Raw genomic sequence first — 13164 nt, forward strand, 5'->3', positions numbered from 1 at the left:
AAACTACTGCTTATACAACAATTCTGACAACTGTAAGCTTGCTAGTAGATCGCTAGAGCTGGTCCACCATAATCTGACACATCAATAACACAGATGACAAACATGGCAGCAAAAATTTTACACAAAAACCTCTCCTCCCAACCTTCTCACTCCATCCAGTGTTATGCTACTTCCAAAATTCACAGTGGCTTTCTGTAACAGCTGTTCTTTATGATAAACTTGTACTGGGATGTCATAAAGGCTGTGAAGGATGGATAGAAGTTTTTGGTAATTTTGTGGTAATAAAGGAATAAGCGTGGAATCATAATAATAAATAGCTAATGGTGAAGTCATAAGCATGTAATATAGGTGGTGGTATGGATGGCAATTTCTCTCCCTTTCAGTTCAAATGTCGTATCTTCTAAATGCCTGCAGGAATGTGTGTATTTCTGAGGATGTACGCAAACATAAATATATTTGTATGTTACGTATATGGAGTTACATGCTACGTAAACAATGCCAGGAACTACATGGTTGTGCCAGAAGTATAGGACTGAATCCAAGAGCTTCACACTGTCAGTTCAGTGGCATTTAAACTACCAACTTTTTGGTCCTGATTTAGCCAACTTTCAAAGCATGCATTTAATGTCAAACATATGGTTAGTTCCATTCTTTGTAATGAGGCCAGAAAGGTGCTTGAAATTACGTATGCTCTTGATTAGCTTACTTGGGAGCTGAAACTCTAGTAGAAGTATGTGAAAAATAGCTCTGTAATATTCCCAAGCCATTTGTCAGTTCACAAGTTACTTGAAATTACTAAAATATTCCAGAATGTGGAATCTGAAGGCAAGGGAAGGAAAACGTAAGACAACGTACACATGTAGTCACTACTGATTAAGAAACAACAGCGTAGACTTTTTGGTAGTGTTATTACTCAGTATGATTTTATTTTTATTCTTGAGCTTTAGCTGAAAAAGTATGTTTTAGCCATCTGTCTGCAGAAACACTTCTCGATGTCAGTAGTATGTTTGCAGTGTTGGCAGATACCCGAAAGTCACTTCTTTCACACTGAGCCATTTCAGGTCACACCTGACCACCACCTGAGTTTCGCATCTGCAGTCGCTTTTCTTCAGTCCCTCCAAACTCCAGCTTTGCATCAGCCTGGCTGGGAGACACACCTTTGTCTGGGCAGCGGTCCTGATTGCTGCCTTCTGAGAAACAGCCATCTACCTGCAAGGGATTTCATAGTTCTTCTGTGGAAAATAGATTATGAAGTTCAGCGTCATGGTATAATTCCCATCCTGTTTGTATGCAGTATTAAGGAATACAGTGATCTTTATTTCCGTTTTCTTTTTAGGTGCTCAGGTAGTGTTTCAACAGCAATGATCTAAACACCCTTTCTGTGTAGCCAATACTTTATTGCAATTATTTTAAAATTATTTTTAGTTTCCCTGAATTCTCACTGGACTAAGCTTGCAGAAACCCAACAGAAATATTCTTAAAATAAGCCTTGGCTAACACACACAACATTAAAGGAGAAAGCAAAATTATAATATTTGTGCAGAAAAAAGAAATTCCTTTTAGTAATCAAAGTTGTTTTCAGTATCTGTACCTCCACCTATAAACTGTCTAAACAGCAGCTTCCCATGGATTGAGGAGACCCACATCTGACTCAGGAGAGTAAAGAAATGCCCCAATAACAGTATTGACTAAAGAATTTTTGCTCTCTTGAGAGATGGAGAACAGTCCTGCTATGTCCATAAATGTTCTCCTCCTTCACCTGTAGCTCAGAGCAGCAAATACAGCTTCAAACTCAACGCACTGAGGCACAGCAGCCAAGCGCTGGGGTTAATGAGAAAGCTATCAGTGAATCACAATATCTGCCTGTGAGTTATTATGCAATTTATGAAAGAGTATTGAAAAATGGTATGATAGGATTTAGCAATAAACCTTTCTGATTTAACCGTCTGAGCATTAACTACCCCAAAAGAACTGAAGAAGCGTAAGCAGACATGAGGGGGCACAGCATGAAATGATACCCATGGAGTCTGGAAGGTTTTTAGCCCTCTGAAATGTTTCTGTTCTGTAATACTGACATTAATGTCAGGAGACAGTAAGATGAAGATTTGTATCTTTCATTACACCTCGGACACCTAATGCCCATCAATGTTTTTCTTTTTTGTAGTTCCTTAAATGCACTTCTTATATACTTACTGTAATCACACCTAATTATATAATTGTATGATTGTGTTTAATTATATTCACAGTATACATAAACAAAATTACAAAAATAAAGCATTCAGATTTCCATTACAAAATTTTAATTAAAGTTTGCATATGATCAATCAGAAACATTTTAAAACCAATATGGTGGGATTTGCACCTTTTTTTTCTCCTCATTGTAAAATGTAAATAAATTATCCATGCTAAGGTCTCTCTGATTGCTAAATATGATGATATGGAGACAAAATAGAATTTTAAACTGAGGAATTCCAGAGCCTGAGCTTTATCCCATGTATTCTATAGGTGCCACTTTACAGGCTTTCTTGAGACGTTTTAGAGTATCAGTGCAGACTGGAAGGGGTTTTCTTATCGGTTTTGCAAACCATAACTTGCAGCATTGACACATTAATCTAGGAACACAGTTAATGGCTTAGAAGGAAAAGATTTTGCCTCAGAAACATAGTGGAAACAGCTTAAAAATTATCAGATATCCAGTTCTTAAACTGTAACAAGTAGTATTAAAGGACACATGCGTATAGATGATCCATAGAGACTAAAGTGCATCCAAGACATGTGGCTAGATAAACAATGAGCATGTTGCATCATTCCTGCTTTTTAAAAAAACTTCCTGATCTTTCAGTATTTTTAAGTATGCAAGTCACTGAAGATAGAGGGAGATTTCTAGGCAGAAAGAACAAATTTGCTCATTTTGCTCATTTTAGCTCTTCACAGTGAAATTTATTTGGACTTTCATTATAACCACCAAGTATTTCATGTTATTAACCTTTGAGTAGGTTTAAATGAAATCTATATAGTTTACTGCGTTTACTTTGAGTCATGGATTATACAATAACACAATGGTTTCTCAGCAGGATTAAAACCTGAGTACATTAAAATTCAATTAAAAGCCTGTGACAAGTGTAGTGGTTGACTCAGACCATTAACTGGGATTGTGTCTCTGTAAAATGAACTGCTTTGTCACTGTGCTGAGGAAGGAAGTTATATGTTTGTTATAACTGAGTGAAATGTCAGGCTCTCTTGTATTTGAGTAAGTTCTAACATTCGTCTCCTTAATTTCTGTTTCTCCCTAGTTAGCCAACTGACATCACAATGACTGAGGACTCAGACCACAGATTCAGTAGTCTCACCTGGGATCAGATTAAAATCCTGGATCAAGTTTTAGCTGAGGTCATACCTATTCATGGGAGAGGAAATTTTCCAACACTGGATGTAAAGCCAAAGGATATCATTCATGTGGTAAAGGAACAGCTCATTGAAAAGCAAATCAATGTTAGAGATATCCGCCTGAACGGTTCGACAGCCAGTCACATCTTAGTAAAGCAGAATGGAACCAGTTACAAGGACCTAGACATCATTTTTGGGGTGGAACTTCCAAGTGAGCTCGAGTTCCAGGTTGTTAAGGAAGCAGTTCTTAATTGCCTATTGGACTTCTTGCCAAAATGTGTTAATAAGGAAAAAATTACTGCTCAGACCATGAAAGATGCCTATGTGCAGAAGATGGTCAAAGTCTCTACCGACCATGATCGCTGGAGTCTCATCTCGCTGTCAAACAACAGCGGCAAGAATGTAGAATTAAAGTTTGTGAACTCGCTCAGACGGCAGTTTGAGTTTAGCGTGGACTCCTTCCAAATCATACTGGACTCCATACTAAATGTTTACACAGCAACAGACTGCAAACTGACAGAAGACTCTCACCCCACTGTCATCGCCGAGAGTATGTATGGAGACTTCAACGAAGCAATGGACCACTTAAAATACAAACTGATTTCCACAAGGAACCCGGAGGAAATCAGAGGAGGTGGCCTCCTGAAGTACAGCAATCTCCTGGTTCGTGACTTTAAGCCAGCAGATGAGGCTGAAATTAAATCTCTGGAACGTTACATGTGCTCCAGGTTCTTCATTGATTTTCCAGATGTTGCTGAGCAGCAGAGGAAAATTGAGTCATATCTGCGCAACCACTTCATTGGGGAAGAGAAAAGCAAGTATGACTACTTGATGACTCTGCGTGGAGTTGTAAACGAGAGCACAGTCTGTCTCATGGGACATGAACGAAGACAAACTCTGAATATGATCACAATTCTGGCTTTAAAAGTACTCGGAGAACAAAATATCATCCCAAATGCAGCCAATGTAACATGCTATTATCAGCCTGCTCCATATATCAGTGACAGAAACTTCAGCAATTACTACATTGCTCACGGACAACCACCTATCATCTACCAGCCATACCCATTTCACATACAAATGCAAAGCGGCATGGTTTAGGAACACGATAACCTCCTCAGCACTTACATGCCTCTCTCTTTCCAGTTCTCTCCATAATAAAGGCCTCATTAAAGCAAGTTATATCATCACTTTTGATTTAAGGACATATTTTTGTGCAAGTTGCCAAAGTTATTTGGTTCATCAATGTCTAAATCACCTTTAAGCAGATTGTAAAATATGTGAAACAGCTATCATTCATGAAATATTTATACCCCTACGTGTGTTTGGGCTATACTTTTTTTCTTTTCCAATGAAAAGAGAAGGATATAAATTGTTCTAATTTTATAAAATGAAATGCACTAAGTTCTGGGTTCTAAAAAAATTCTTAAGCCAAATTTAAATAGTGTAAATGAAAAATTAAGCCAATAAAATACCTCTCAGTAGAAATGCCTGATTTTAGAAGTGGTAGTGTTCTGGGTACATTAAAGCAGATCATCCATCAGTTATACCCATGCAGTTCCAGCAACATTTATTTGCAGCACCTTTTGAAAGTACGCATTGATGGGCTGTCTCTTGGTGGTTTGAGCTCGGCTTTACAGGCTCTAGTCTGATCACTCTTCAGGTCCAATTAGAGATGTGAGGTCCCTCTCCTCACCAGAGCACTGTTTAGTAATGGTTAATAGGAAACATCCCTACCAAGAGCAGACTCAGCAGTTTTGTGTATCCAAAATTTCCACTGATCTGAGTGAGAGATTTGACTGCTTAAGTAATGCAGCATTGGACTCCAGGATCTGCCTCACAGATAATGAAAGTTGTAAGAGGTACAACGATTCTGATTAAATTAGTCTTGAAAAACAAGATAATAGAATGAGAAAGAAGGTGAAAATTGAGCACATAGGCCTTGCTTTCTATTGCTAATTTGTTATTGATCAGAGATGCTTTAATGCATAATAAACAGAGTCAGGAAAAACCCCAAAAGCCCAGGACTGCATTGTTTTTAGGTGAATTAAAACAAATCCTTGGCAGTGGCATTTGAAAAAAATATTTTATACTAGCAATGTCCTGTATATGTTTAGATACCTGCACACATACGCTAGTAGCAAATGAAGAGTTCTCTTCTATCAGGAGGTAAAACATTAGTTACAAGTTTTTGTGTGTGTGAGCGTTTACCAAAGATAAGTTTTAAACATGTCACATAAGTGCCTCCCTGTGCCAGTTGCTCCGTGAAAGTCGTAATGCTGTTGGCAATCATGCTATAGAGCTCCTGAATTACAGAAAGGGAAACATCTGCCCTTGGTACTGCACCGATGGGTCGCAAAGCGTTCGTAGCACTGATGGTCAGAGAGGTGTGCACTGCTTGCTTCAGTATGAGCAGGTTTGGGACAGATGGATCTAAGGTGTTCCCACTGAAACTCCTCCGGTTTAGATGCTGGATATGGTACAAGAAGGAATAGTATGAAAAGGAGATTTAGAATGGGTGCGGTTGTAAAATTGGAACAGCCAACTGGAAATGCAAGCAGTAGAGTTTCTTACATCTGATGCTTAACATGTCAGTGTGTCGTACTACGAGTTCATTGCTTGTACTTCACTGTATGTCCTCATCCTCCTCATGTTTAAAAACATTGACTGCATTTTGTCTATTAACAACAGGTGTCAGGCTTTAGAAATTTCTTCTACTTGGGAAAGAGTGTTTGATTTATTTTACACAGAAATATGCTACATACCACTATTTTAAATCAAACATTTCTAAAATTTCTAAGGTCTATGAAGCCCTATTGCCAGTGAAATGTAGCTTTCCTTTTTCCCATTATATGCCTGTACAGTAGAACAAAGAGCTGTTTAAAGACAACTTTGCTGACCATCATCACTAAAGTCAACTCTTTTCTGTAAAATATAGTGCAAAAACCAATGTTTCTGCAACATAAGAAGGGTGTACTAATCTACTTGGAAGCTGATTTATTTTGTGATGTCTTTCATGAAAATAGTACTATTATTTTTGGTGATTTTTCAAGTATGTCCAATTCTGTGTTTAAAAGCACACTTTATTTCACTTCCACTAGTATCTTTCCATTGGCTAAACTATATTTAATGAAATCGGCAATTCTAATTGCTATGTTATCAAATATGATAACACTATATTTGCATGTAAACACTTCTAGGGAATTACCCCTGTCAGAAGGAAAATGGAGTGAAACATGGTGGATTTTTTTTTTTTTTTAATTGAGCTGTTTAGATTACAAAGGGAACCTTTAAATTTAGTTTGGTATTTGCCAAATTAAATAGCACTGTGAAATTCTGAAAGAGCCTTATGTAGGTTATGTCCCTGCTAACGCTTGTGCTTCAACAAGGGCTGAAGAGCTGAAAACTGGACTGGGCAGAGCCGGGACTTTCCAAGGAATCTGCAGGAGTCAGGTATCCAAATGGCTTGAGTTTCAGGAGGAACTGGGCTCCTAAACTCCCTAAATTTGTTTGAAAAATCTCAGTCCGTCTGCACTGGCCTGTGACCTTAATGTAATGTAGCCACATCAACTTGTTACTCCTCCACTCCTGGTTTCCTCGCTTGCTGGGTGGAGAAATGGGTTGATCTTCTCAAGAACCGGGAAACAGGTCAGCCAAGAAAGCATTTTCAACATGTCACGTATAGCCAATGATCCACTTCGTGAAGAAATATTTCAAAAAGGGGTTTTTTTTTAACCAACAGGTAGAAACATGTATCACCCTGTATAAAGGACTGTAATTCTTTTTTGAATCAGATGTTGTGAAGAGTATCAGGAATGGTGTACTAGCTCTGGATCTGCATAAACCAGCCTGTCTGCTTGTACAGTAACTGCTATTTAAATATATATATTTAATTCTGTTACGCCTCTGTTTATCCATCCAGGTTAGGTAAGGAAGGACTCAGTCAAAGTCCATGGAGTTAGTGGGAAGAATCCACCTAACTCTAATGGGCTTTGTGTGAGAACCCAGAAAAGAGTAAAGGACTTATGTGAGTACCTAGAGGTAAAGGTACAAAGACATCAATATGCAAAAATGTCTCAGGTATAAATAAACCCTTTAAATTTATTGAAAAAGGTCTTGTATTTCTTACCTAGAGGTAGTTCAGTTTTGAAGGTTAAGTCAGGTTTATGATTTTATATATGTAAGTATATATATCTACATATATAAAAATCTACATATCTACACATACAGGGGCAATTAACAAAATCTGACAGTTTGAAGTATTTCCTTCCAAATGTTATATTGACCTGGCAGCACTATTTGACCTGGAGAGGGTTTTTTCAAGGTAGTAGTGATTCTGTAAACTAATATTAAAAAGGGAATGATGTTGTATAGACTGCTGCTTGCAAAACACTGATATCAATGAGTAAGATGAAATACTGTAACCTCTTCTCCAGTTGTTACTGATTTTACTACGTGCAGATATAAATCTACAAAGAATTGAGAGTTTTCTCAGTCCCAGTCTCCTGAGCTTCATGTTTACATTATAATTATATCTTGTTGTTACAATTTGTTCAACAATTATAATACCTGGAAATTGTAATGCTGATTTTATTTAATCACATAAAACTTCTTAAGGTTTACAGCTTAAAATAATCTAATGTTGTCAGGACATAAGTGTTAAAGTTTCAAGTGCTTTCCTAAAAAATGTCATTTGAATTTTGTGTTATATTGTAAAAGGTCTATTTGAAGCATATACTTTATGGTAGTTCCTTTAAAATGTAATTTGTGAGCTTTATACTCGACACATTACAAAGGTTTTTGCAACGGATAAAAGAAATGTAAAATTGTCCTCAGTCGATATGTTATATCGTCTATTGTGTTATACTGAACCTGCAGATCTGTGAAATAATGGATCTGATTTACCACCGCGTCACTTCAATTTTCTCGTTGTGTAGTTTGACTGATGTTAGAGAAGTTACATCAACATAAATTCAGAGTTACACAGGTGTGTATCCAATATGATTTGTAGAAATATCTGGAGAAAGGACAGCAGAGAAAGTTTGGCAGGTCAGCATGATTCTTACAGCTCAGTTTTTGTTTGATATGTTTTTCTATTAAACTAAACAAGTGGAAGGGTATTCAGGACAAAGCTGTTGCAGGTGAAAGAAGTATTTCACTTAATGTGCCATCTGAAGCTGTTGAAAAAATATTGTAATGCTAAAAATGTGTACTAATCACACTAATTTGTAGGTCATTAGTCCACAGTGTCGACTAGTGCCTTTGGGTATTTGGGGAGCAATCATTAAAATAATTTTCTTGTTTAATGTATGGTTTGCTTGTAATACCTTCATTTTTCTGGTTGGACATCAATTCTAGCATGCAGACTTCTTCTAGCAGCCAAACTGGCATATTAGAACTGCAAGAGTGCAAAAGGTTTGGCTACGGTTCGTTAGGTGAATAAACCACCAACTCAGATCTACCGCTGATCTGCTGTCAGACCTACACTGAAGGTTACAGAACAACCAGATTCTCATGAATATCTTTGATACATTTGAATGGCTCTACGCTAGTTGTCAAACAGGCTTGTGTCAAATATTCACATTTTAAGTGCCTAGATATATATTTATATACTAAAAACATGACTGTCTGCTGGGTAAATAAAATACTTAACTTGACAAATGATTTGACTTTACATATGCTTAAAAATACATTTTACCTATGCTGAATGCAAATTCCCGTAAATCTAAACACATATTTATACAGGCTGTAGAATTTCTGTTGAGTACGAACGCGGCCAATGCCAGTGATGTTGGACCAAGGTCAGAGAAACTCCTACAAATTCTGAGTTTTTGGTTGGGAGACATAACCGCATTCTTCACAGTTAGATTTCTGGTTGCTTACTTGGATTTTCCGTTTTTTTGGAGTTCGGGTGTTTTTGGTTAGTTGGGGTTTTTTGTTTCATGGGCTGGGTTTTGGACTACTGCTTATTAATTCAATCATATTTTTTAAAAAGGATAAAACAATATTGTTCTTTCTTCCTGGGAGTGTCAATACGCTGTTAGATCCTCTGGTGCCTTAGAGAGGAGGGGAAGGAACACGCCGGAGGTTTTAGCCCCATGTGAGAGCTTGGGAATTCCTGACTTGGGATGTTTATTGCCTTTTAGCCTCTTGCGGTGTTGACGATGGAGTAGAGACTTGCATACAGCAAAGATGGTGCCATTTGGTGGAAATGGGGAGGAAAAGCAGGCGGGATCGGTGTGCCTCAGCAGCCTGAGGATGCCGGAGAGGGTCCCTTGCCTTCGCCAGCCCCTTCGAGCTGCTCCCCAAAACCCCTTTGCTATCAAATGCCGGATGAGATTAAAGGGATGGGAAGGGGAACAGCAGTCTGTTGTGCAGGGGAATCTGCAAATCTCCTCTCTCCTTTAATGACACGCATAAATTGCCTCAAAATGGTCTTCAATGTTTTACCACTTTGTTTCATGCACGCGTAGCCAGCTCTGCTCGGATCTCCTTTGGGCACCCGGTGCTGACCTGAGCTCTGGGTGCAGGAGGGCAGCGAGATACCCACAGTCTGAGGAAATCTTTTTTTTTTTCTTTTTTTTTAACATTGCTCAAAACATGCTCTTTCCCCTGGTTTTCATAGTGGAATGGATGAATTTTTGTAAAAGCCTTCCCATTTGTTTAACCAGTAATAACCATTTAATCATAATTTCATTTCCTGACCATTTCTTTTCTTTTATACAGCCAGATTTTTAACAGTTTGCCTCTTAATAAAACAGTAAGTGGGGAAATGGGAAGGCAGCCCACATAGGGGGTTTTCCTTTCCTTAAATATTCACCAGACACTTTCTTGAGGAATTCAAAAACTAGGGAAATACATGAAGGTAATGGAGGGCTGTTTTGTTTTTTAGTCCCTGCTACCCCCCATTTTTTCTGCTCCATCAGTCTCCATCATTAAATACTATTTCATAAGCAAGTGATTTTCTTCTTACCAGCTGCTTCCATATTCAGCTCCATTTCATCTTGTACCATTGCAGAACCTGTGTTTCTGAAATCACAATTAGTTACCATGGAAAGCAATTCAATACTGTAATAAATACACTCGAAGGCTGCTCACTCAGCTATGTATTACAAAATAAAAATTAAAAAAAGTCCTCCAGAGAACTGGATCCAGATCACGTGCATATATGTTTATGGGCAAGTGTGTGCTTGTACATACACAGGTTAATGCAATTTTTTTATTCTATTTTCCTTGTATGCTGGGTGTGTGTGAACACAGACAGCATGGCAAACCCCACCGAGACGCAGCCCTGCTCCCTCGCAAGCCCTGCCCTCCAATATGAGCCCCCTTTTCCCCCATCCTATATTTCATTTTCCTGTAAATATTCTCATCCTGTTGTTGATAGGAATTTATTTCGCACTCGTTCTGTTTTGCTTTCTGGAATAGACAGGAACATGATGCTGCCCATATGTTCCTGTATTTCTGCACACACACAACCGGCAGCATTTCAGCGTCCTCGGCAGATGCCCGGGGCCGGCTTTGCCATCCCGTTTTCCCCGCGGAGGAGAGCTGGTGTTGGGAGCACGACAAGTCTCGGCTCAAGACGTTGATGCAACCCTGCGGTGCTCTCACCATTTATGCCAACAATTTCTTCCTCCAGAGTTTTATCGGCTCCTGACATTCTCCAGACAATAGGCTGAAATTGCAGCTCCTAGTTTTGCCTAAAGGATAAAAAAGGATGTTGAAATATATCTCTTTTTATTGTATTGCCTGCTTATCCCTGGCAGTTCCCAGGTAATGACATTTTCCAATCAAGGGTCTGGATTCATTACCTGCCTTGAACGGCCTATATACCCCATCAGGTAAGCAGAAAGAACTGTGAACTTCTCGTATTAAAGTACAAACAACTCATTATGCTTCTTTAGAAGTTGATTAAACGGTAAATTCCAGCCCAACATGACACTCAGTCATGTTTTCAATCAAGAGGCAGAAAGATGACCATAAGAAACAGCATCACAGTTGTCAAATTTAATAGTGTGGGACAAGCACAGCTGGTCTAATACTAAACTCTAAATAATTTATTGCATTGATTAGTTCTTTCGTTAAATAATGTATTCAGTCAATGAATTTCTCGACTCTTATTATAGGAAACGAGCGTCAGTAGTCTTTACATCCAACGTGCGAGCCAGGCTTTCACTGGGGCTACCCACAGAGACTCATCCGGGTGTACGTTTATGTGCTTTTCTGAACTGAAATGTGATGGTTCTTCCATGGTTTCTAAGCAAGGTCATAACAAGAAAACAGGTCATAGTATAAAAACTAACAAAAACCTGTGGGAGAAGCATGATTTAGGTAAAAGTTTGGCTCCCCTTGGAGTCAACAAGGTTATTAAGTTAGACTATAAAGCAGAGCTACAATAATATATAATAAAAAAATATTTTTAAATGGGAAGTGGTTTTGTTCTTCAGATTTAAAAACTGAGTGATATGTCTTTATTAAAACTTGCTTTTACCATCTTTAGATTAAAAATATTTTTTGTTTGCTTTCTCGCTTACTTTGTTTCTGACACTTTCTTCCCCCCCCCCCTTTTGCTCCCTCTTTTATCTCCCCTTTTGTGCTGGGATGTCCTTATGGCTTAAAACACCAAGCAGGGAGTCAAAAACCTCCCTCCTACATGTTCAGTATATACATCTGGGCTGGCACCTCATCCCGAGGGTTTTGCAGGGACAATATTACAGGCAACCCCTGTGACCCCCAGGTCACCTGAAATACAATTCAGTGTTTGGGAAATTTAAAAACCTCATCGATCTCCCCTGTTAGCGATGTTAAATAGCAGAATGCAAATAATTGAAGGGTATTTTGGCTTTCACGGTGATTTGTATTTGCATAACAATGTATTAGTCAATGCATGTTTGTGTTAAACAACAAAAGGAAAATAATTTATTTTGTAAAGTAAGGCTGACTAATGAAATGTCACCGTGGCAGCTGGGTCTCGTGACTGCGAAGGGATGGGGCTTTGCTTCAGGGCTCGTGCTGCGGTCTGGGCAAATGGATATGTGCACTGAACAGAGACGTGGTCACTGCTGGAGCTGAGATGTGATAAATTTAACTATTTCCTTATTGTTGTATAACTGTGAATACCCAAGTCCTGGGGCTATTTTCAATTATTATTATTTCATTAATCATCCCTTATTAAATAATTTTGCACTTCTCTACCTTCCTTCACTGATGTGCGGAGACTTTGTGCAATGACAGCATGAAAATAAAAATACATCCATTGAAATGCCACCTCCTGGTAACTATCAGAGCGTCTCAGCAGTTGCCTTCCCCGAAGCAGCAGTTCTCCTAGTGAACAGCTTCTGAGTTAAAATGGTGGAGAGAAATTGGTTTGAAGGGTACAGCATTTTCCTGAACACCTGCTTGAAAATATTAGAGATTTTATTAGCGGTTTAGCTCTGTTTACTTTAAAGGCATTAGGTCTTCAAATCCTTGTAGAGGGCTGGCAATCAGTCCAAAGGGCTCTCAGGTTGTGCTTAAAATCAGTGGAAAAGTCTTTCCTGGCTCTGCCCTCATAGTCCACCCCCTGAACTGGAGCAGTAACCCCCTCCCCTGCATACATGTATGCTTTGAAAGAATAAGCAAAGGTGGCAGAGCTGGAAACTGTGCATGTACAGGCTTCGTGCAGCTCACGCTAACAGGGATTGACTACAGTTTTACAGTATTAAGTTGTAGAGCTCAATAAAAAGTAGGTAAGAAGATTGCAGTAAAAAAGAGAACAGTAAAGACAGAGGCTTT

At 38.6% G+C, this 13164-nt stretch overlaps 1 protein-coding gene across 2 annotated transcripts in view; it reads left to right on the forward strand.

Moving 5' to 3' along the window:
- The window catches only part of TENT5D (terminal nucleotidyltransferase 5D), a 41496-nt gene extending 32799 nt beyond the window's left edge, over window positions 1–8697 (forward strand). For both annotated transcript variants that reach the window (XM_029996926.2, XM_029996925.1), the window contains one exon: window positions 3294–8697. In XM_029996926.2, coding sequence (XP_029852786.1) covers window positions 3313–4488 — 1176 coding nt within the window. In that variant the 5' untranslated portion in view covers window positions 3294–3312 and the 3' untranslated portion in view covers window positions 4489–8697. The remainder of the gene's footprint in view (window positions 1–3293) is intronic.
- Window positions 8698–13164: the final 4467 nt, after the last annotated feature.

Source organism: Aquila chrysaetos, chromosome 21, assembly GCF_900496995.4.
Source record: "Aquila chrysaetos chrysaetos chromosome 21, bAquChr1.4, whole genome shotgun sequence".
Classification (NCBI taxonomy): domain Eukaryota; kingdom Metazoa; phylum Chordata; class Aves; order Accipitriformes; family Accipitridae; genus Aquila; species Aquila chrysaetos.